This window comes from Neopelma chrysocephalum, unplaced genomic scaffold, assembly GCF_003984885.1.
Source record: "Neopelma chrysocephalum unplaced genomic scaffold, ASM398488v2 Primary Assembly neopelma1_143, whole genome shotgun sequence".
Taxonomy (NCBI): Eukaryota; Metazoa; Chordata; class Aves; order Passeriformes; family Pipridae; genus Neopelma; species Neopelma chrysocephalum.
The window spans coordinates 1,776,377-1,799,850 of NW_020897805.1; the positions used below are offsets into that span (position 1 = coordinate 1,776,377).

Consider the following 23,474-nt stretch of genomic DNA (forward strand, 5'->3'; position numbering starts at 1 on the left):
TGAACAAGATGCAGGGAAATAAATCTTTATCGTGTTATGATCATTTATAATGAATACTGTGCTTTAGTGTGTGTCCAGTCTTGTAAGAAAATCATTATGAGGCGTGTTCAGTGCTCAGTTCTGAAATGATGTTCAAATTAAGTAGGTGCTTATGCATTGCAGTATTGTACCAAGTTTTTAATATGAGATTTTTGTAGCATAATGCCTGGTGGTTTGGAAAACTATTTATTGTATTTTCTTAGGGTATTTCATATCTACATTTTTCTTTGACAGACTGAGATGAACATATAGTCAGTAGCATGAGTTAGGATTTTTTTTCCTCACAAAACCTGTTTAAACACTGCCTAGAGATGAGATTGCAGCTAACTCTGCTACAGCTGAATAGGAGTGTTCAGTACAGGCCAGTAAGTTGCTCTTCTAAATTAATATAAAACGTACTTCCTTTCAAGCAGAATTCACAATCTACTGCTCATAGCATGACATCTCTAGATTTGTTTTGAAGGCACAGTGGAATGTAAGGTACAACAAACCTTACGATGATGTTTTCACTGTTTCATTTGGTAACACTGATGGCTTTTAATGGACTGTTCTTACCACCTCAGTTATGCTGTACAACTGGTTTTACTAACCAAAATGGGGATTAGAAATGGCTAACCTTAAAAACCAGTTTTGTCTGGTGATTTTCAGCCTGTGTGCATTCCCTGTCCCTGCTCACTCAGCAGCTGTATGAATGGCTGTACCTGTAACAACTGAGCAAAGGCAGAAAAGGGAGGGATGCTGGGAGACTGCTGATGAAAACAATGCTGTGAAAATACAATGTAGTTGTACCTAAAACTTGAGGACAAATTTTGTTTTCTCTGCAAAAACAATCAGGCAATTAGTTTGTACCAGGTGTGTACTTGGAGAGAAGAGTGATAGGTTCTTATATATAGTCTTAATGATATTACTTTTTGTTTTGAACTTTTGAAACTTTGAATGTTTAGAATAATTTAAATGTGGTGTATATGGTCATTACAGGTAACCTCATTTTATTCTCCCCTGGAGCTATAGACAGCTATAGCTGGAATACATTTTGTCACCCTGGCAGTTCTGCAGGGGGGACTCTCTGTCATGGTAGTTCTTGGGGCACAATGGGAATGTTTTGTTTCTGCAGCTGACTTTTGTAGGCAAAAACTGAGTTTTAATTATTACCCATTTTATTTTCTGGTGCCTGGTACCAGCACAGAAGTACTGGGCGCTGGACGTTCTTAATCCACCATAAGAAGTACCCTGTCTATTCTGATAAAAGGATTAGGGCAGCCTCTGCACACAACAGTGCCTGGAGGCTTTATTCTTGTGCAGCATGGGAAGGGAAGGAAAAAAACTAAGTCATATAGCAAAATAAGGAGCTCGGTATTTTAGTAAGCCTGATCTGAGTCAGTAATGTAATTTGTCAGCCTGTAATTTGCTTCAAACTCTATTTTAAGTCGTTGTTACTACTTATATGAGATGGTTATATTTTTCCTTTGAACTAAATCCTTCAGAACAATCCTAGAAGTGTGTTGTAGTGATGTTTCTGATATGAAATGTAAAATGAGAATGGAAGGGTGATTCAAGAAAAATACAACAGTGACTATACAGTGTGTTATCTGGTGCGCAAGACAACTGGAATAAGTTTATGTTTTTTTGCTTTAATGATGTTCTTAAATTGCAGTAATATTTTTTAGTAATACTTGTGTGCTAGCCCAGAGTGCTAGCTAACTTCCCTGGAGTTTTATTTGAAACAGCTGTTGTCATGATGGCTCTCTAGTCACATTGTTTATCATGGGCATGTCACTGAACTTAATGACTTTTCCTTTCCCAGTGCCACCTCACTACTTCCAGCATTTGGATCATACTGGAAAGCGAGTAGACTTCTATGACAGACCTGAGTTGTCATTGGGGTCTTATGAGTTTCTAGCAACAGTTGACTATTGCAAGGTACAGTAGTATGTGTTTATTACTATATTTATTTTGCTTTTAAATAAAAAGCCTATTTTCTGAAAAGTAAGAATGACATGAACTGTCTGGGACTGATTTCTATCTGGCAGAGAATTAACAGCATTAGTGCAACCCACTTTATTGTGTAAAATAACATGCTTGTTTGCTTACTTCCCAAAGCAGAGGAAGTCCTGATCACACATGACATAATATAATTTTATTAGAGCTGTCTCTCTCTTTTTTTTTTTTTCTGGAGCCATATGAGCAGCTATAGCTGCTGTTACCTTGGGAATTCTACAGAAGGAACTCTTGTGCGGTAGTCCCTGGAGGGCAAAGGGGATTGTAGGAGAGATTCAAGATAAGCACAATACTAACTATGCAATGTGCCACCTGTTGCCTAAGGCAGACCTTACCTCTTGAACTTAATTTCAAATACAGACATAGTGGTTAAAAGCACAAGAATAGTGTGGAAATACATGTTGTGAGAGCAGGTTTGCCTTTAAATTAAAGATTTAAATAATAATTAACTTCTAAGGAATAGGAAAAATATGTACAAGATATTTATTCTAGCAGCTTACATTTCTGCTGAAATATATGCTGGGAAAATAGAAGTCTAAATGTTGCAACTTTATACCGGTTGCCTTCTGATGCTTCAGCTTTACTTTGAGTTAAGAGAAAAAAAATTATCTTCCAACAGCATAAGAAGAATTTTTTATGCAAACAAGATGCGATCTTCCCAGCTTTAAGAACGAAAAGGTTACAGTTCTTGGAGAGGAAAATCTTTTGCTTTATATTGGTGAAATCACCTGTAACAAATCTGGTCAGATTCCAAAGTCTTGAGAATTGGCAGGAATCTTCCCTGTCTACTTTTGTGATCCAGCCTAGTCATGTAAATGGATGATTTAGTTATAACTAGACTGTTCTTCTCTGACTAGTGGTAAAATCAGTTTAGGGCATTTAATACCAGTCCATTTCAAGCACAATGTGATTACATGTCTGTTAGTTGGAAAACAGTGAGAGAATGACCTGAAGAAACAAGTGCTGCTCATGAGTACAAAAGTACATAAAAGCTATTAGAGTTTTGACCAGTGTTTGTCTGTTTTAGAGAGCTGTTGTGTGAGCTACGTTACATGGCAGTAATGTGATTTCATCCCCCTCTTCCACAGAATAACAAGTTTCCCAGTCCACCTGCTTTCATTTTCATGATTGATGTGTCTTACAATGCTGTGAAGAGTGGCTTAGTGAGGCTAGTATGTGAAGAATTAAAGTCACTCCTAGATTACCTGCCCAGGTAGGTATATTGTGAACTATTGTAGCTGGTGAAAATGGAGGATACTGTTACTTTTTCTCTTTAAAAAACCGTAGAAATTAAGAAATTATTTGATAATCCTGTCAAGCTTTTCTTCAGAAAAGGACCAAACAGAACACTTTTCTTGATACCCTTGTGGATGAAAATAAATTTTACTTCCATTCACTTTTCCCTTACTGTGTTGGGTTATGTGTAATGGTTTCCCTTTCTACTTAGATGTGAAGGCAAGTATGTCTCTTACAGGGAAGGCAACATGGAAGAATCAGCCATTCGAGTAGGCTTTGTCACCTACAACAAAGTGTTACACTTCTATAACGTGAAGAGCTCACTGGCACAGCCACAAATGATGGTTGTCTCAGATGTGGCAGATATGTTTGTGCCACTCCTGGATGGTTTTCTGGTGAACGTGAATGAGTCCAGGACAGTTATTACCAGGTAACATAAATTGATTTACAATGGTTGTAGTAAAATACTTGTTTGGTAGATTCAAATGTTATGTGCTTAACTGTCGTGTTACTCACCTAGAAGTCTCTCCATGTGTTTTATTTAACTTCCTATACTCTTTGAGATTAAGCTGGCAAAGCAGGATGGGAAAATTCATGGGCTAAGGGTGTATTTGGCTCATAGTCCAGCGTATCAGAAAATATATATAAGGGAATTTAGTGCAGAAGGGCATTTCTGGGGAGAAGGAAAAACAAACACACACAAAAAAAACCCCCACCCAAAACAAAGCCACAACAAAACACAACTAGAATGATGCAGAGTGAAAGCCATAAGAACACTGAGTCACTGTCTTTAAGGCAACTGCTTAAATAATTGCAAACTGAAACAACAGTGGTGTCCAGTTTTGGTTCTGTGGAGAGAATAGAGCAAATGGGATAGAGAAGATCAAATCTAGAAGGAAAGAAACTAATTAGAAAAGTTTTTGTAAACTATTTAACGTGATACTTGAACTTTAATTAAACTGTTGTGTGTAGCTAACTATGTTTTGGGATCTAGACCTGGCACTGCATGTTTTTAGAGAAGGTTTCCAGCCTGTTTTTTTAATGTATTAACAAGCCTAAATACAGACCTATTAATCTTTGAATAGTACACAGGATGCTTGGCAAACAGAGGCCAATTGTCACTAGTATTTCCTAAGAATTTACTTACTTATATTGGGATATATTAAAAGAGAAGGAATCCAGAAGAGCTATGGGAGTAGGCATCAGTTGAGGCTATATGGCAAACACTGAGGATATGGATGAGAGAAACCAATGAAGAATAACAAAGGATATTTTTCATAGCTGAGATGTCAAATACTGTACAAGTTATGTAAATTTACAGACATGTTGGGGACTTCTGTTTAAACCACCTCAGTCTTGTAGGTCATCAACTACAACTGTGTGGCTTTTCCAATTAAATGGAATCTTGAATTCCTCTTTTTTTTCTTGTTCTTTGCTAGTTTGCTGGATCAGATTCCAGAAATGTTTGCAGACACAAGAGAAACAGAAACTGTTTTTGCACCTGTAATTCAAGCAGGGCTGGAGGCACTGAAGGTTAGTAAATGTGTTGTTATGACAAACTGCTTTCAGCCCAAGTACTTTGAAGTTCATATTCTGCAAACACACACTAATAAGACAATTCTGAACCTTTTTGTAAGCTCCTTGTGGTAGATGTATTGCATGTACGGAGTACTTGACTCATTCTTCAAGTGCATGTACCTTCAGTTTTGTGTAGCTACCTATGTGTTCTCTACCTAATTCTTTTCTAAATATTTTTTCAAAATACAAGACATGTGGCTTACTCTCAGTTATCTGTCTGGGTTTTGCTTTAAACAGTTTATAGAACCTACAGGAAAAAAAAGACCCTCCAGCCTTAAAACCAAGTGCTGAAGTCTCTGAAGCCCCATGGAGGTGTTCTGTAATTTGATGTCTTTCTATCTTGTGCCTGAAATTCTGGTAGAATCTTAAATAAAAAGAGAGAATGCCACTTGTTGAAGTTGTCCGCAATAATGTGCTAACCAAGTAAACCTTTCCTAAAGTTCTTCTATTCTAGTACTTCATCCAGATGAAGTTCAACATGTTTAAGTCTGACTTGTATCTACTGATCGAAGTAATTACCTGTATGATTCTGCCCAAAACTGTTGACAGTTTGCTCTATTTGTCTGTCATGGAATCATTTTGGTTGGAAAAGACCTTTAAGATCAAGTCCAGCCATTCACCCAGCACTGCCAAGTCCATCACTAAACCATGCCCTTAAGTGCCACAGCCATGCATCTTTCAAATACCTACAAGGGATGGTGACTCCACCACTTCCATGGGCAACCTGTTCCAATGCTTGACAATCCTTTCAGTGAAGAAGTTTTTCCCCATGTCTGATCTAAACCTCCCCTGGTGCAACCTGAGGCCTATTGAGGCCTCTTGTCCTGTTGCTTGTTACTTGGGAGAAGAGGCCTACCCCCACCTGGCTACAGCCTCTTTTCAGGTAATTGTAGAGAGCAATAAGGTCTCCTGTGAGCCTCCTTTTCTCCAGGCTAAACAACCCCAGCTCCCTCAGCCGCTCCTCAAGGAAGACTGGTGCTCCAGACCCTTTACAAGCTCCATAGCCCTTCTCTGGACATGCTACAGCACCTCAATCTCCTTGTAGTGAGGGGCCCAAGAGGTCAAGGTGCAGCCTTCTCAGTGCTGGGTACAGGGGGATAATCCTTAAAAGTCTCTCTTAAACTCAGTTTTCATGACAATTGTTCAATCAAGAAATAATAAAAATTACTGGTTGATTTTTTTTTTACATACTGCATGTGTCAGAGAAAATAACCTACTAAGCATTGGCTAGTGTTGACACAGAGTGTTGGTTTAAAATTAATGATCTGTTGAAGCTCAGATTACAAAATTTTTTGTAATTCTGTGACTTTTTTCCCACAAACTCAGTAGCTGCAAATCAGGGAAGAAGGCAGTGCAACACATTTGCACAAAACCTTTTGTATCTGGGTCCTGCTTATGTTCTATCTCCTTGGAGCAAGTCCTTTTCTCCCTGCCGTGGAACTAGCACAAATCCAGTAGAACTGAAACTTGCCTTTCTGTAACTGACCAGTAATCTGTGTTCCCTGTGTTGGACAACAGTGAAGTACCCAAGTGACAATCAGCCTGAGTCTCTGGAGAGAGTCACCCTGACGTAAAAGTGTGATGAGGATGCTTGAGTGTTTGTTCTTGAATCGCAGTTTCCTTTGCAATTTTTAAAAATGTTTCTAACCTCCGTTATTGTATTCACTTTCCTGCAGGCAGCTGAATGTGCTGGCAAACTCTTCATTTTCCACACCTCTCTGCCCATCGCAGAGGCCCCAGGAAAGTTAAAGAACAGGGATGATAGGAAACTGATCAACACAGATAAGGAGAAGGTAATATTGATTTGCATGATCCTTGCATAAGGGTGTATATTACACTCTTTATGGAATAAAATAACTGAACATTTTAAAAATCACAAAGATAGCACATAATGTAACAGTCCCAGCTAATATCTTTTAGCATTCCCCTTTTATTTTCCATTCCCAAGCCGGGCTGTGGAGACTTGACATCATAAGGACAGCTCTGGTCTAGGAACAAGAAGAGTTAGCTCTAGATTATTATATGGGGTAAAATACCAAATCTGGGTTAAAGTAAAATTTACAATTAAAGAAAAATGTGTAATAATTTTCATAATAATTAACACTTCTTCAAAGGCAGAGTCAGGGAGAATTTATATGATACTAATTTCCCTACAGAGAGACTTAAAGTATAAAATTGTATTGACTGGGATTATAAACTGTATCTCACTTTCTTTTCTTGCCACAAACTTCTGATCTCATCTCTGATTTCATTTCTTAGACTTTGTTTCAACCACAGACAAGCTTTTACAACAACTTGGCCAAGGACTGTGTGGCCCAGGGCTGCTGTGTGGATCTATTCCTGTTTCCAAACCAGTATTTAGATGTGGCTACACTGGGTGTAGTACCTTACCAGACAGGAGGCTCCATTTATAAATATGCATATTTCCAGGTAGGAATGACATTGACTCAGACTGGTATTTGATAGAAGTAAGAATTATTGTTTAGTTAATATTTCTGTTTTCATAGTGTGAATTGTAGCGAAGAAGTATTTATTTGGAAATAAATGGCTACTTAAATTTCAAGATGTTCACCAAAATGATTTTGTTAGCCTTGTGTCTTTGCACAAACATCTCTGTTAATAATAAAATCCACAACAGGAAAAGCTATGCCATTACCTTTGAGCACAGTATTTTATTAGCAGGGCACTGAGCCTTGTATGATTGGCTGACTTTTACAGTGAGACTGCAGGAGGTAGTATCTGGTTTTAAATGACTTTATGGTTTATGAAGCAGCTCTGATTTATGGGAATATGAAATTTCAATTACTGCTTGTCTTCTAGCTGGAGACAGACCAGGATAGGTTCCTGAATGACTTGAGAAGAGATGTCCAGAAAGAAGTGGGATTTGATGCTGTAATGAGAGTGCGCACAAGCACAGGTGGGTGTTAGCGTGGATGAATCTTAACAAATGGACTACTTCAAGCATGTCCCATGGGAAGTAAGATAATTTTCCCTAATTTAAAATATATTGAGACAAGGCTATGCAAAAACCTCTGCTAAAGCTTTGGAGTTCTAAGACTTTGTTGAAACCCTGGAAAGATCCCTGCTGCAATCTGCCAGGATAACTTAGTGTCAATTCCAGAGGCTCTCTGTCTTCTTATTCTGTTGAAAGTTGTGGTTCATGTTGGGTTTTTTCCACTTTTAGGTATTCGAGCAACTGACTTTTTTGGAGCTTTCTATATGAGCAACACAACTGATGTAGAGATGGCAGGTTTGGACTGTGATAAAACAATTACAGTGGAATTCAAGCATGATGATAAATTGAGTGAAGACAGTGGTGCACTCCTTCAGGTGAGGGGTTTAGGTTTTCTAGGAGAAAGAAGTGAGTTGACAGTTGAACTGAATTATTAGACATTTCTTCAAGGAACTGTTTGTTCTTTCTATACCCTTGATCTTCCAGCGTACTTGCTCTCAGGGTGACCTAGACTGCTTCAAATTACAGTCTTATTTTCTAAGACCAGGTCCCTTAATACAACTGCTAAAATTGCTACTTGTTATCTTTCATTGACCCCAATTCTTAGCTGATTGTGCAAGGCTTTTATGTAATTATGTAATTTGTTTATGCATCTGAGTCCTAGCTTTTAATGAAGTATATTCAAGACCTGCCCTTCTTATTGTAGCAGGACCTCATTTTTGTATATGTTGGCATTTTTGTCCTCTACAGTGTGCTCTGTTATATACAAGTTGTGCAGGACAGCGACGACTCCGCATTCACAACCTCTCCTTGAACTGTTGCACACAGCTTGCTGACCTCTATCGAAACTGTGAGACAGACACACTCATCAACTACTTGGCTAAGTATGGTAAGGGTAATTTTGGTAACAAGAATTGCAACCTTTAACTGCTGGTGAAATATCTGTTGTCATCCAATGACACCTGTTTATTCTTCTTACTTCAAATGTCAGGTGGGAATCCTGATACTTCAGTCAGTTACGGGAAAGAGCATAAAGCTGTGACGATACTATTGCTGGTTAGGACGAGAGGTACAGATGGAGGGTGTAGGCTTATTCTTCATACAAGTTCTTGTCTAAATATTTTTAGTAACAGTTTGTATTGACAGCTGTCTGAATTCATCCTTACATTTATTTTTGGACTGGTTTAATTAATTCTTTAACTGTTCCAGAATTATGCTCTGGCAATAGGAAATGGTGGCCTTTGTTCATAGATCTGGGTTAAATATCATACTCTCTTGCATTGTACCCTATTTACATTTTCTAGTTTGCAGTAAAAGCCTAGGAACAGAGCTGTGTATGTTTATTGCCATTAAAAATGACAAACAGTCCATTTTCAGACCTTTAAAGAAAGATGGCCAGGCTATAAAAGGAGTTTTTATAGAACCCCATGTTTTCAATTATGATAAGTGTACTTTAAGTACAGGGGAGAGAGAGAGCTCAAGAACATGTAATAAAACAGAGTAAATGAGCTTCTTCGGGTCTTCAAACTTGTAGGAAAGTGATGATGTATTCCTATTGAAGCGGAAGGAACAAACACTTTCATGAACAATAGTTGTTTAGATTTACTTTGTGGAAGTAGTGTTGGGTTTTTTGCTGTTCATGAGCACTCACCTGACAGCAGTCCATCTCTTTCCTCTTTCTGTGCAGCATATCGTGGAGTTCTGAGTAGTCCAGTAAAGACTGTACGAGATGCACTGATCAACCAGTGTGCCCAGATCCTCGCTTGCTATCGAAAGAACTGTGCTAGTCCCTCTTCTGCTGGACAGGTAAACTCTGATGCTTTTGCTTGAATCCCAGGCTCAGGAATTAAGAAGTGATGACATCATCTTCCTACTTAGCCTACTCAAATAAAATCAATTGCTTTACTTAGCAGAAATTTGTAAAGAGAAGAGTCAGGAAAGTAGAGAGGCTGAAAGTAAAACTATAGCTGAGAATGGCTTCTTGGACATCTGTCTGGAGCCCAGGGAGCAGGGATAAGTTTTATGTTTCTTTTGCAAGTCCACGATATAATGAGGCTATCAGCTTTCACTCCTCATAGCTGTACCACACTTTGTTGGTTCATTCAAGCTTCATTTTGTCAAACATAGGCTTATTCAGCAAGACAGCTGACCAGCTTCTGTCTCCTTGTGACTTGTAGCTGATCCTCCCTGAATGCATGAAGCTGCTTCCTGTGTACTTGAATTGTGTGTTGAAGAGTGACGTCCTTCAGCCTGGTCCGGAGGTCACAACGGATGACCGTGCCTACATTCGGCAGTTAGTGACATCCATGGATGTCGCCGAAACAAATGTTTTCTTTTATCCCAGGCTTTTGCCCCTGGTGAGTAATTCAGGATATTCTTACCGCTTGAGACTTGCTGTTGTCTTGACTGGCATTTATTTGTTAGCAAGGGAAAGTGATTTGAGAAGTATTTGGGATCTGCCATCTGTGGGGATATGTCACTTAATTTCACTCAGTGACAGATGTATTACTGCATCTTGTGAACTTGCTGGAGGATACTTTTTTTCCTGAGCTGTGAGCATATGAACAGTGGCAAAGACACTTTTGATCCTTTCACAGTCTTTTTTAAAAAGTCCTAAAGCTTCTTACAACTTTTTGTAGTAATTTTCATCATTGAAAGGCAACTCTACATACCGTTCTGACTTTTCAGTAGCATAGTTGCTGGAATAATACTAAAAACTAATTACATTCCTAGTCCAGGAGGTTGTATTGGAACTTCAAAGTAATTTCACAGAAGCCTTATGTTTTCTTTTGCTGACCAAGAATCTCTGTGTCACATTCAGTAAGAAAACGAAGCTAAGGAAGATGATACCTCAGTCACAGCTATTGTAGTCTTATGAGTCCTAAAAATGAAAAAATCATTGGGGTCTTAGTGGCAGAAATTTTCAGGACTTCAGAAGATGTTCTTGTTTTATAACCTTGATTTTATTTTACTTATTTTAATTTTTATTTCACTCTAAAACAGACCAAAGCAGATGTTGACAGTGATTCCTTGCCAGCAGCCATTCGGAACTCAGAGGAGCGTCTCTCCAAGGGTGATATATACCTGCTGGAGAATGGGCTGAACATCTTTGTATGGGTGGGAGTCAGCGTGCAGCAAGGCCTGATCCAGAACCTCTTTGGAGTGTCATCCTTCGGTCAGATTAGCAACACCTTGGTGAGCTGGATGGCAGTGTGGAAGCTACTGTCTGTGATAGTCACCCAAAACTTAAAACAATGAGAAAGCCAGTTGAGAAAATAGTGTTACGTTTTTCATACTGGGAACAAGAGAAACACAGATATGTGAAACTAGTGGAAATGTCCCTAGTCTGGGCATTTTGGGCATGCTTTTGCCTAGGTTTGTTTGGCAAGCCACATCACTAACAGTGAAGAGAACAGCTGATATCTAAATGGAACAAATAAATGACCTTTAATTCTGATATCATGTTATATTCTCTTTTAAGTAGTTGAGGTCAAAGAGATTGTATATTAATGGGGGTAGATATGTCCATACCCTTATATAATATGACAAAACTGCTGAGTTTTATTTAACGTTGCTCTACTTCACATGACTAATGGGGATTGGATATCTTTCATTCCAGAGTGCCCTGCCTGTCTTGGAAAACCCCTTTTCAAAGAAAGTACGATCTATTGTTGACATGCTTCAAGGGCAGAGATCCCGCTACATGAAGGTAAAAATGTTGTCCCACATTCATAGCTTTAAATCCCCTTCCCTTTTTGTAGAGCAGGTGATACCTGGTAATGCTGCAATGTTGAACTTATTCTTCCCAATCTCATAAATGTGATTCAAAGTTTTCAAGGATCTGAAAAAAAAATTTCACTAATTTTCTGCTTACCATAGTTCTAAAACTAATTTTTTCAGACCTATTACAATATACTACTGTACAAACCATATATGTGGTATTTTTCTTCTATTTAGAAAGGATTGAGACTTAACCCAGTTGATTTACAGAAGTCAAAGCACATAAGCCATATACGCTGTGATTCTGGTTATCTGTCTTTGGGTTTTTGAGCCATTGGCTTTTTGCTCTTTTTTCCCAAGAAGAAGAATTCTACTACCCACTCACTGTTGGTTTTGTTCTTGTTTTGTTTTGTTTGTTTGTTTGTTTTGTAGTTGATAATTGTGAAGCAAGAAGATAAGCTGGAAATGCTGTTCAAACACTTTCTAGTGGAGGACAAGAGCCTGAGTGGGGGGGCTTCATATGTGGACTTCCTGTGTCACATGCACAAGGAGATTCGGCAGCTACTGAGCTAGAGGAGTGAGTGGTGCTGGAACTCAGCAGTGACATTTCAGTCTCCACTAATGACCTGATCAGAAGGCCCAGCGCCCTCAAAAAGGACAACATAGAAATCTGTACAATTCCATAATTTTTAATACATGTTGCATAAGCAGAAATCCTTTCAACCTTTCCCAATCCTGTATGAGAGATGAAATATTTTCCTGGTGAGGGCTGAAAAAACAAAAAAAAAGGCCTTTGATACCAGGTCTTTTATTTGCATCTAAATTGTTTCCTGTGCTTGGCAGGAGTTCACCCCCCACCCCATGCTCGCTAATCCTGTCGTAATGAATGTAGGTTTTTTTCAGTTCACTGTACATGATTCAACATTGGGTGAAAAAGCGATAACTCTTCAAAATTTCTGGTAGCTGCTGTGTGTTCATGTGGGTGTGTGTGCATGCTCCAAGTGTGAAGGTGATGCACAGGTGGGGAGGATGAGAGATAGGTCAGGTGAGGGGAGCTGGAGCAGCCAAACATTTTGTGTCTTCTCTAAAGAGGGAAACATGATGTGTCAGAGCAGAGATGTATCATGTGGCTGTCTGAACCAGAAAGCCATGAAAAATGAAATGAGTGCTAAGTGAGGAGGCAGCAGGACAAATTTCTCTCCACAATCTTCCCTGTACTATTAAGTTGCTGTGCAGGTCTGTAATGGAGTAATTAATAGTTCAGTGGGCAAAAATCAACAGCTTCTAAACAGTGTAGGGGTAGAGATGGTACTTCCTGTTGGCGTGTGTGGTGACTCCTTTCCTTCTCATTGCACGGCTCTGTATTGTCCTACTCAATCCATGTTCCATGGCCTCTCCTGCAGAGCTTACCTGTCTATCAGATGGTGGTGGGAACAAAATCCTCTTAACCTTAAGCAGAAAATATGTTTAACAAGGTGATGGAGGGCTATGTAGGAACTGGATGATAAGGAAGTGGCCATTTTCAACCATATTATTGTGAATCATAGCAAAACAAGCAGGAGTTTGATTTATACTGATGCGAATTTTTGAGATTGCTTTGTACCCTGGAATACAAGGAAGGAGATACAAAAACTTGAGTTAGACTGTACTGTAGTAGGTATCATAAGTACCTGATTTTGGTTATTGAAAGCATCTGGGCCATAGCAAAGAGTCTCATTACTGGATGTTTATACCCTCCCGTGTTCTACCTACTGATCAGCTTGCACAAAACCTTTTTATAAGCCTGTTTGTTAAACTAAAATACCTCAGACAGATTAATCCATCCACTTTGGCTGCTCTGCTGCTCCATTTTGCGAGGGTGGATGAGAAGACTCCTGTGAAGAGGGGAGCTAGTGTAATCAAATTCAGAATTCTAAGGGCTTCGTTTATTCACTTTTGAAAGGGGGCTTGTATATTTTAGTTTGAACACTTAACAAGTGTTCTTCCAATACCCAGGAGTTTAAGCTACCAATAGCACTAAAAGTGGAAGGAAGAATGTGGATGGATTAGAGAACATGTGATCTGGGCTTGATATTTCATAGGAAAGTCCTTGGTAAGATCAGAAAAAATATCTGGCTGTGGTTTTAGTTCCATATCCTGTAGCATGTATATAAATCCATTTTTCTTCTAATGCTGCTAGTTTGTCTTCCCTCCCATCACTACACAGAAAGGGGAATATGAAAATTGTAATGGAGAAACTCTTTCAAGATGTAGTTGACAGAACCTTCAGCGTTTTTGTATGAATGTGGCCAACTTTTTACTCCATGTACTGCCTCCAACCAAAAAATCTAGAGGATTTTTAATCAGAGGGAAAAAAAGAACTTCCCAGAAATATAAGGTGCAGCAACCACAGACTTCCACAAATACTAATTTCTAGTATTAATATTGGGGGGTGTGGGGGTGGAAATGAAATCATGAATGAACCTTTCATTTTCTTCACTTGTTTTTCCAATGCATCTTTTAATTTGTAAAGAAATAAAAATATATTAAGATGTATTTTATGTCATTGTTAGTAAATAAACACTGCTTATTTTTCCAAACCCTGTATTTTGCGGGAGGGGGGAAACGGGAAGGGATGAAGTCTGACTCATTGCTCCTTTACAATCCAATCTTCTGCTGGCCAAGTTCAGTCTTTTTGTTGTTGTTGTTGTTGTTATTCACACTGAATGATAAGAAATTCAACGAGAGTCAACAGACAAAAGATACTGTTCAGTCTCAGTATTTGCTTAAGTGATTGATTTTTGACTTTCTGCCCTTTCTGAACTTCCATTTTGCAAAGAGATTTCCCTTTTTGCTAACACAGCTTTGAGTCATTGATTGGGGTGGGGTTTTTTGGTCTACTTTGGCAAATATTGCCCTTACCTTGTGCAATGTCAACTTAATGACTTCTGTATTCTTAACTTTTAAGAGAAATAGAGCTCCTATTTCAGAGTTAAGAAGGCAGGGAAGCTGGGTAGATTGGTTGGGGGTTTTGTTTTGTTTCGGGGGGTGCTAATTGCAAAAATAAAGTTCAGAGTGAACTGGCAGTGTAACTTGACTGTAGCCTTGAACATTGATATTGTACAATTTCCTGATAACCTTAGAACAATCTGTATGAAAGCACATGACAATCATTGCTGAATATCCAACAATACTAAGTTTGCTGTAGAATATTTTTGAGATTACTCTCCTACAGAATGTACATAATATCCAGAATCTGCCACTGCACTGGTATTGTGATAATGGGCCTTGTGGATCTTGTACATTAATCATATGGAGTAAATTGTGCAGCTCCCCTTCAGATGCTTGTGGGAATTGCCTTGCAGAGCCCATGTTGGGAGCTCAGCACAGGACCCTGTGCTGTGCTGCTGGAGCAGGCCCAAGCAGTGTTCAGACCTGTCTTTTCAAAGGAAAGGAAAAAGATTTCTGCTTTAACTTGTTCCTTACACAGATGAAGAAAACTTCTTTGCCTTTTGTCTATACTAACTGATGTCCTGTATTATAACTGATAATTCCTAAGTATTGTCATTATATTAAGTTAGGTCTTAAGGAATTGAGTCTTTTAGCAATTGTGTAACTGAGCAATTGAGTGGTAATTCTAGCATACTTCCGTTGGATTTACATAGTGTAGCCCAAACCAATTTCCCATTTATAGAATAATTTAATACCACAGGAGTTATTTAAGGTTGGTACAGAAAAGCAGCTTTCAAGGAAGCTTTAAAACTACCTGTAGATATTAAAACAAACAAACAAACAAGATTTCTGTTACTAAAAGGTGTTTTCTGTTCCCTCCGTTCATGGTCTTCAGCAGGAGTTAATCTGAGTGCTCCTTCCTGCACCACCTAAACGCCTGCTTGGTCGAGGAGCCACCTCTGCAGCTGCCTTCGCTCGAAGCTTGCTGTGCCTCAGTGGAACAGCTCGGGCTTTTCCCTGTCAGCTGCAGGTACTGCTGCCGCAGGTGTGAGCACAGACGGATGCAGGAGTGGTAGACGCAGAGAGGATTTATAGCCCCTTCAGCTACAGGACAGTAGGGTTGGAAGGGACGTGCGAATGGGTCACCTCGTCCGGCCGCTGCAGCCAGGCTGCACGAACGCTGACAGACCCGTGTTAGGGGTCGCTGCCCCTACGAGCTGCCACTGTTCCTGGAGCGTCCGAGGTGCCAGAGCGGGAAGGCGGCCCCGCTCCCGCCCGGCCCCGCGCCCGGGCCCCTCCGCGCCCCGTGACGGCACCGCCGGGGCGGGGCCGGCGCCGCTTCCTGGGGCGGCGGGACCGGCCCGGGGAACGGGCATGGGGGGCGCGGGGCCGCGGTGCGGGCCCACGGGCCTGTGGGTGACGGTGGCCCTGGCCTGGGGCGCGGGGGCCGCGCTGGCCGCGGAGGGGCCGCCGGCGGGAGCGGCCGCGCCGGCGGAGCCGTGTGGGGCGGAGGGGTGGGCGCAGGACGCCGTCCGGCCGGGCGCGGCCTTCGTCGCCGCCGCGTCCTACCGCGGGCCCGGCAACAACGACACGCGGAGCAACAAGGCGCTGCCCATCCTGCTGTGGTGGAGCGGGAGCCTCTTCCCGCACTTCCCCGGCGACACGGAGCGCATCGACTGCCCGCGCGGGTCCTGCCTCGTCACCCGCAGCCGGCGGGTCGCCCGGCACCGCCGCACCAAGGCGCTCATCTTCTACGGCACCGACTTCAGGGCGTACGAGGCGCCGCTGCCCCGCCTGCCCCACCAGACCTGGGCGCTCTTCCACGAGGAGTCCCCCATGAACAACTACGTGCTCTCGCACCCGCCCGGCATCCAGCTCTTCAACTACACGGCCACCTTCCGCCGCGAGTCCGACTACCCGCTGACGCTGCAGTGGCTGCCCGGCGCGGGGTACCTGCGGGGCCCGGCCGTGCCGCTGGCCGAGAAGGACGCGTGGCGGCGGAGGGGCTACGCGCCCGTGCTGTACATGCAGTCCCACTGCGATGTGCCCTCGGACAGGGACCGCTACGTGCGGGAGCTCATGAAGTACATCCAGGTACATCCACAGGGGAAGCTGTGGCGTGGTGCTGGGAGCACCTGGCTACGCCCCTCCGCCGCCTCTTTTTAATGGGGTTTGTTTGTCCTTGTTTTTAGCCAAGACGCGAGTCATAACGGGATGCATGCTGACTACAAGCTGGACAGAAAAACTAGTTGTATTCCTTCCCAAAGCGTGATCTAGACAACACCGCATGCCAGTAGGTAGGCCTCATGTAGCTTGTTAGTTGTGGAGTTGGCTAGACTCGGGATCAGGCGCAAGCTGGGCAAAGCCTGAATAAGCTCAGTCTGCTGGACCAAGTGCTAAAAGTTGCTGAAATCTCTGGACCTTGAAGTTAGAGTACAAGAAGGCTGTCCATTTACAAGCCTCACTCCTATTTGAAAGTACAAGCAGGCAGTAAAAAGGCAGGTTGCTGTGTTTTGAGAATTGGCTCCTTATCTATGTTGTGGTAGAACCATGTTGTTTCTGTGGTGGTTTATACTGCTATGGCACAGCTGATGGTGAGTAGCTTCATAAAGTAAAATAATATAATTTCTTTAAAGCAGAAAAAAGTTTAGGGTATTTTTTCTCTTAAAAATTCTGAAGGATAGGACATTGATGAAAAGCATCTGGTTTTCATCTTTGCCAGAAACATCTTTTTCCTAGTCGTTTCTCTTGTTGCTATTGGCCATGATTCAGTTATTGTGCAAGTTCATCATGTATTCACTAGTGAAACAAAGACAAAAGAATTTTTAAAATATGACTATATTGTCAAAGTTTGATGCAGGGTCCAGTTCAAGTATATTGTCTTTCATTTTTAGACAGTATTCTTTTAGCTCCCTGCACCAATTTTTCTCAGTCTAACAAAGGGAAAAATTTTGTCAGCCTGCTGAGCCTGGCAGGAACGATGTGTAATAACTGTTTGGAAAAGTCCTGGGTCTCTGTTAAGTAGAAGGATGGCTTTTAAATTAACGTAGAGAGAGTTGAATGCTATTCCTTACTTGTCAGTTTCTGATTTATCTGATGATAAATCCATTTTTGGATGGCACTGCACACTCCCCCCAACCCTCAATCTGTAGCATAAAGATACTTTTGAAACTCAGCTCTTGGTTTCCTCTAAAGCTGGTAGGGAAGGAACTCGGAGTGAAAGTGAAGCTAAGCTAAGGTAGCTAGGAACTGATCCAACTTTGTAGTTTTACAAGAACTACAAGCTCTGAAAACAAGTTCCAAGTGAAGGGATCACTTTGTAAAGATGCTGGTTGTTATTTCAGGTTGACTCCTATGGGAAATGTCTGCATAACCGTGAGCTTCCCAGTGAACGACTGAGAGACACTTCTACGGCCACGACAGAAGATTCTGAGTTTATGACTTTTATCGCCAGGTACAAGTTTCATCTGGCCTTGGAGAATGCCATATGTGAGGACTACATGACAGAGAAGCTGTGGCGTCCCATGCACCTGGGGGCTGTCCCAGTGTACCGAGGCTCCCCAGCTGTGCGGGACTGGATGCCGAACAACCTCTCCATCATTCTTATAGATGACTTTGACAGCCCCCAAGAGCTGGCAAAGTATCTTGATTTCCTGGACAAGAATGGAGAGGAATATTTGAAGTATCTAGAGTATAAAAACGTTGGTGGAATCAAAAACCAGTTCTTGCTAGAGAGCTTGCAGAGGCGGGAGTGGGGTGTGAATGACATGACTCTGCCCAATTACCTGAATGGCTTCGAGTGTTTCATCTGTGACAGGGAGAACATCCGGGTCAAAGAGGAGCAGGAACACAAAAAGTCTCGTGGGAAAATTCCAGCTCCCAGACCTCGCATAGCTCAGTTCAAGCACATGGGATGTCCTATGCCAACCCCTGGGTTTGGAAGTGTTGAAGACCTCGCTGAAGGAGACAGGTAATGTACCAATATTATCCTTTTTGAAGGGAAGAAAGCTTCAAATAATAGTAGCTGTAACTTTTAATAATCCTTTATACTTAAAGGAGCTCTTGATACAACTCTAGTTATGTATTATAATATGTCTTGTGAGTGTTGTGGTAGTTCTGCTAATATTGTGTAACACTGAGGCTGGACAAGAGGCTTAGATGGTGGTACTGGTGGTTGAAAGACCAGCGTGAGACACCCATAATATTGTGTTAAAATGCTCTGTGACCTCGGGCAGTGTTTGGGGGAGGGATGTTTTCAGTACAGTGATGGTACAGCACTTGTCAGCCGTGGGGTGAAAGCAGCTCTATACCTCACTACAAAGTACTGGGTTGAGAACGGGGTTGCCACTGTTCAGTGCAGGCCTGGTTGGCTCCTGCTGACTTCAGATCAGACGTTAGGCTTGCCCCAGAATACAAGACTTAGTGTTGTTTTGTGTGACAAAACTCTGGCTAGTGTTGAAGGACACCATCCCATTTGTTTAGGAGAGGGACTGTGCAGGACAGAGAATAGCCTGAGTATCTTGTCCCGGGGATTGCACACAGGGATGGCTGGTGTTGCTGGAATCTCCTATAGCCCTCAGTATGAGCTGCCCTCCAGTCTGTCAGCAACCCTCGGGCAACCACTTTTGACAGGCAGAAGAGTGTTGATTGCATGATCTACTCTATTTATACGTGCATTGGTACAAAAGAAGTTAATGCTTGGGTATTCCCAAACCTTTGGGCTTTTCCATTGACAGTGTTAGAAGTTGCAGTTGATAGGAGGAAGGGTTCTTGCAGTTCCTAAACTATGTGTGGACTTTGTGAGGTGTGTATTACTACTATAACATGTTTGGATTCCATGGGTTTATCACTTTTCTTTGCATTACCTGCACCAGTTTCTCTTTTTAGGCAATTACTCAAGTGCATGCAATTCACTCTGTATAAGCCATCAGACAGCTATCATAAAGATAAACCTTCAGCCATAGCAGGAGGTTTTGTCTAGGTTAATAGCCATCACCAAAGATTTCAATGTTCTGATGTCAGTCTCACTGTAGTATTCCATTAATGAAATTTTTAAAATATTAGGAAAATCTTCATGCATTTCCAGAAGAAAGTTGTCAATGTACTTTATTCCAGTTTATATCACTTTACAACATTGTTAATAGTTTTCTACACTAAGGGATTGAGTGCTTAGAAGTGTTAAAATTAGTGTTAGGAGTGTAAGATTTCTTTTGTTAGAAGAAGCAGCGTGTTGAAAATTTAGAATCCATAATTTCAAGTATGCAAACCCAGAACTAAGTTCTGTGTGGATATGAATCTCTAAAAATGTTTTTATTACATTACCTGTTCACCAGAAAAAGTATGAAGAATTTTTTAAGTGTGAGGAACTACTTAAGTCTGTGTTGGGATGCTTCCAGAAATGGCCAACTGAAATTAAAACAGGAAAATAAGTGTGAGGTTAAGCAGGTGTTTTAGGAAATGCCTGTTTCACAAAGCATGTGATGTTTATAATCAAAAGGCATTTTTCACATTACAATTAATTTTCATATTGACTAACTGAAAAGTTATGCTTATAAGTAAAAGGAGTTCATAATCCTTTGTTTTCTGTTGGTTGACTGATTTACTGGAGCTCTTTTATAGTAATGCCTTTTCTCAGTCTTGGTAGCAAAACGGTTTTTCTCCTTGCAGCATCCTACTCTGTAAAAGCATTCCCTACTTTTCCATAGGTTTTCTCTTGCTTGGGCGTCAGGTGGCAGTAGAGAAGCACGTGGGAAGGCACACATAGCGTGGCTTCCACGCTATGCCACTTGCAGGCTCAGATGCTTCCATCGTTCTGCCCAGGGGTCATCAACAGGGAGTTTTGAACAGCTGGTCCATAATCCAAACCTCAGTTGCATCCATGGAAGTTTCAATGTCTCACTGAACCACAGGATGTTATTCTTCCCCTGTTAGTAGCCAAGAGATATGTCTGGAAAATTTGTTCCAGGGAAGCTTTTACATTGGCTGCTATCTACTTTAGAAATATATGTATCCATACCTTCTGAGGTACGATCAGGGCATCTCCAGTGAAATACAATGGTTTCTGTCTGATAAGTGTCTGAGCTTTCACTGGTTTTATCTGCAAAATGGAACATGGTTACTTAGAATTCTAAGTGGTGACAGTAACATAAAATTACCACCAAAGCATTAGTTTAACATGCCCATATTTTGTCAGAGTTTGATAGTAATATTATTCGACAGTGTGATCAATTTACATGATTGGCTACTGAGCCAGTCAATCGAGTGTTTTGTTACTTTAGAAAACATTATTGTGGAAAAAGGGCACAAGCCTAGTGGAGATACAAATGATAGACTATATGCAACGTTCAAGGTCTGACTATAAACACACACTGTGACTTGCAGTTCTGGAGCCTTCTGGAACTCCGAGAAAAACAAAGGTGTTTATATTAGAGCAAGTACCCAGTTACAGTAAGGTAGTGCTGCTCATCTGCATGCTCTGTAACTCTTGTTCCCGGATGCAATTAGTTTTCAGGGTTGACAGATTAGCTGAATTGACAGAACTGTTGCATCACAGTCTCTCTCTGTGTAGGTATAGGTAGCTGCAGCACACTTACACCTTTTAGCTGTAGGTGTGGAGACGTGGTTTCTAAATCCTTATGGTTGCAGCCTCGCTTGTATTTGGACACCCAGGCTTCACACCCAAGTGAGCTTACGAAGGAAGGCAGTAGAACAACCATTTGTGTGTGTTAGGTTATGAGTCAGTCACTACAATCTGTTGAATTCTTTGTACAGAAAATAGTGGGTTACAGTGCTACTGGTGAGTGGAACTTCTATGTAGTGGGAATCAGAATCTCTAGTTTTTCTTGGACTCCCATTTTTGTGAGAGAAATGTTTGGTTTGTTTCATTGATAAGGATTAATTTTCTGAAAGTGGGATGTTTGAGGGGGTAACTTTAAGAAGACCAAGTGACAATTCCTTTCCAGTTACCTAAGGTTTTCATCTGTGGTGAAATAAGGAAAGAGAAGCCACTGTGCCACTGATAAAAGAATGTTGTAAAACCATCATGGTTTCGTTGTTTCCTTTTTATGTCAATGTCACAGTTTATTTATGACAAGAAAAACGAGTTTAACAGTGTATGAGGTTTACCATTTGTGCCTGTGAGAAGTCCCTTGCAATAGAATCCAGTAATCATCCAGGATTAAAGATAGATCTGTATCTCATGGTAATGATGTTTCAGGTGTATGTAGTTGGTAGTCTGTGGAGATTCGTGCAGTCTCGGTCATCCTGGGGTACCAATTTTTCCCAACTGACAGAATCAGAGTGAAATTATTTTCTTTAAAACCCCCCAATAATAGCAATTTCAAAAGAAAAATACTAAAGTATTCTAATTCAATATTTTTGATGAAAGTCTTCACTCAGATACTGGAATTCTTTTTAGTGTTTTTTCTGTACAGTTCATCTGGAAAACATTTTCTTTTTTTCTGTTACCTACTGCCACTTAGTCTTGGGTCTAGTACTTAATGCACATAGACGTGTGCCCTTATTCAGTGCTGTAAAAAACAAGTAACTCATATTGGCAGTCCTTGAACAAAGGTTAATGAATTTAGCAATGTGATCTCATAGTACGTCCAAGTGCTGCATTTTACAAAGGACCCTCTTGGCAGATACTGATTTTTTGAAGCAGAAATAAGCCTCTGTCTACGATCCTTCACATTGGAATCTACGTTAAAAGCTTTATTTTGAGGTTTATGTTGGTGTACACTGCAGAAATGTACCACCACAGATGGTGGTGTTGACTACAGAAAGCTAATTCCCATGGCACACAGGCCATGTCCACAGGGACAGTGACTACGATGTGCTGTGCGTTCCTTTCGGGCTGCCTGGAGTGGTGGCTGAGATCTGCTTCTGAGCAGTGCAGTCACACTTGGTTCAAGGTGTGGTGTACAGAGTGAATGCAGGAGGCACTGTACTTACTTCTGTGATTTGAAGGGAGAAGCAACGAAAAGCTCTGTATATAAGTGAACAAGTATTGGGTAACTCATGGACGTATTATAAAGAGCATCATGTTTGTTCCTTCTTTCCAAAATTTCTGATGGGCTCATGTGGTTAGATAGCAGAAATAATGGAGAAGAAATAAATAGTTGCCATTCATTGATATAACACCAGTGAGAGAATTAGTCCACATCATCATGAATGGGAAGGGAATTGCTGAAATTTGCAGTGATATAGTCTGTGCTACAAAAAGTTTGTGACTGTATGCATTGAAAAAGAGACAGCCTGTACTTTACCATCTAGTCTGGAGATAAAGAATAGAATCAGGATTGGGGAATATAATGATTTTTGTCTCTTCCATATATAACCTGAGTTTGTTAAAGCATTTATTTGAATAAAAATTGATTCTTAGTGCTAACTCATGTATGCATACGGGCCATGGAAGGCTATTCTCAAAATAATAGGACTCTGTGACAGATTTTATTTTAATAGAAGTTTTTATTCTCTACAATTAACAATTTAGTCTCTTTGGTTAACGCTGTAGTCATATGCTGATACTTCTACAATGTTGTAAAGCTCATGGTGAACTTGTATTTTCTGTAGAGAATTTTCATAGCAAGTTTCTATAAGTGCCTTGGAGCACAATAACAACATTGTTTGTTATGACCATCCCTGGGCCTGTTTTTCTCTTAGGTGAAAGAAAAACAATGGTTTTAGTGATATTACAGCTGCAGACTCATTTGTTTTTTTTAATGGTTTGTGGTGATGTCTCCTTTTTTGTTTCAGTTGGAAAGAAATGTGGCTGCAGGATTATTGGCAAAGCCTCGATCAGGGTGAGGCCCTCACAGCTATGATTCATCGCAATGAGTCGCATCAAGGAAGATTTTGGGACTATATGCATGAGATTTTTCTCAAGAGGACAAGGCAACACTGACCCATCTTTGTAAGAGCTTGATTTGAAAATTGCGTTGAAAGTTGAGACTGGGAATTCTTACCTCACTTCAAATGTTTGCCTTGAAATCCAAAAGAAACCCTCTCACAGAGACAA

General features: G+C 40.9%; 2 protein-coding genes across 6 annotated transcripts in view; both read left to right on the forward strand.

Moving 5' to 3' along the window:
- SEC24C (SEC24 homolog C, COPII coat complex component) overlaps window positions 1–14,103 on the forward strand; it is a 38,908-nt gene extending 24,805 nt beyond the window's left edge. For all 5 annotated transcript variants that reach the window (XM_027700258.1, XM_027700261.1, XM_027700262.1 and 2 more), the window contains 14 exons: window positions 1,844–1,959; window positions 3,126–3,250; window positions 3,512–3,703; window positions 4,713–4,806; window positions 6,528–6,644; window positions 7,111–7,281; window positions 7,672–7,768; window positions 8,036–8,181; window positions 8,555–8,693; window positions 9,492–9,610; window positions 9,982–10,161; window positions 10,808–10,999; window positions 11,424–11,513; window positions 11,957–14,103. In XM_027700258.1, the coding sequence (XP_027556059.1) occupies window positions 1,844–1,959; window positions 3,126–3,250; window positions 3,512–3,703; window positions 4,713–4,806; window positions 6,528–6,644; window positions 7,111–7,281; window positions 7,672–7,768; window positions 8,036–8,181; window positions 8,555–8,693; window positions 9,492–9,610; window positions 9,982–10,161; window positions 10,808–10,999; window positions 11,424–11,513; window positions 11,957–12,097 (1,919 nt within the window). In that variant the 3' untranslated portion in view covers window positions 12,098–14,103. The remainder of the gene's footprint in view (window positions 1–1,843; window positions 1,960–3,125; window positions 3,251–3,511; window positions 3,704–4,712; window positions 4,807–6,527; window positions 6,645–7,110; window positions 7,282–7,671; window positions 7,769–8,035; window positions 8,182–8,554; window positions 8,694–9,491; window positions 9,611–9,981; window positions 10,162–10,807; window positions 11,000–11,423; window positions 11,514–11,956) is intronic.
- A 1,722-nt stretch (window positions 14,104–15,825) lies between these two features.
- FUT11 (fucosyltransferase 11) lies at window positions 15,826–23,474 on the forward strand. Its single transcript, XM_027700009.1, has 3 exons — window positions 15,826–16,549; window positions 17,800–18,425; window positions 23,213–23,474. Exons 1-3 carry the CDS (start codon window positions 15,830–15,832, stop codon window positions 23,358–23,360), a joined length of 1,494 nt encoding a protein of 497 aa, XP_027555810.1. The 5' UTR covers window positions 15,826–15,829; the 3' UTR covers window positions 23,361–23,474.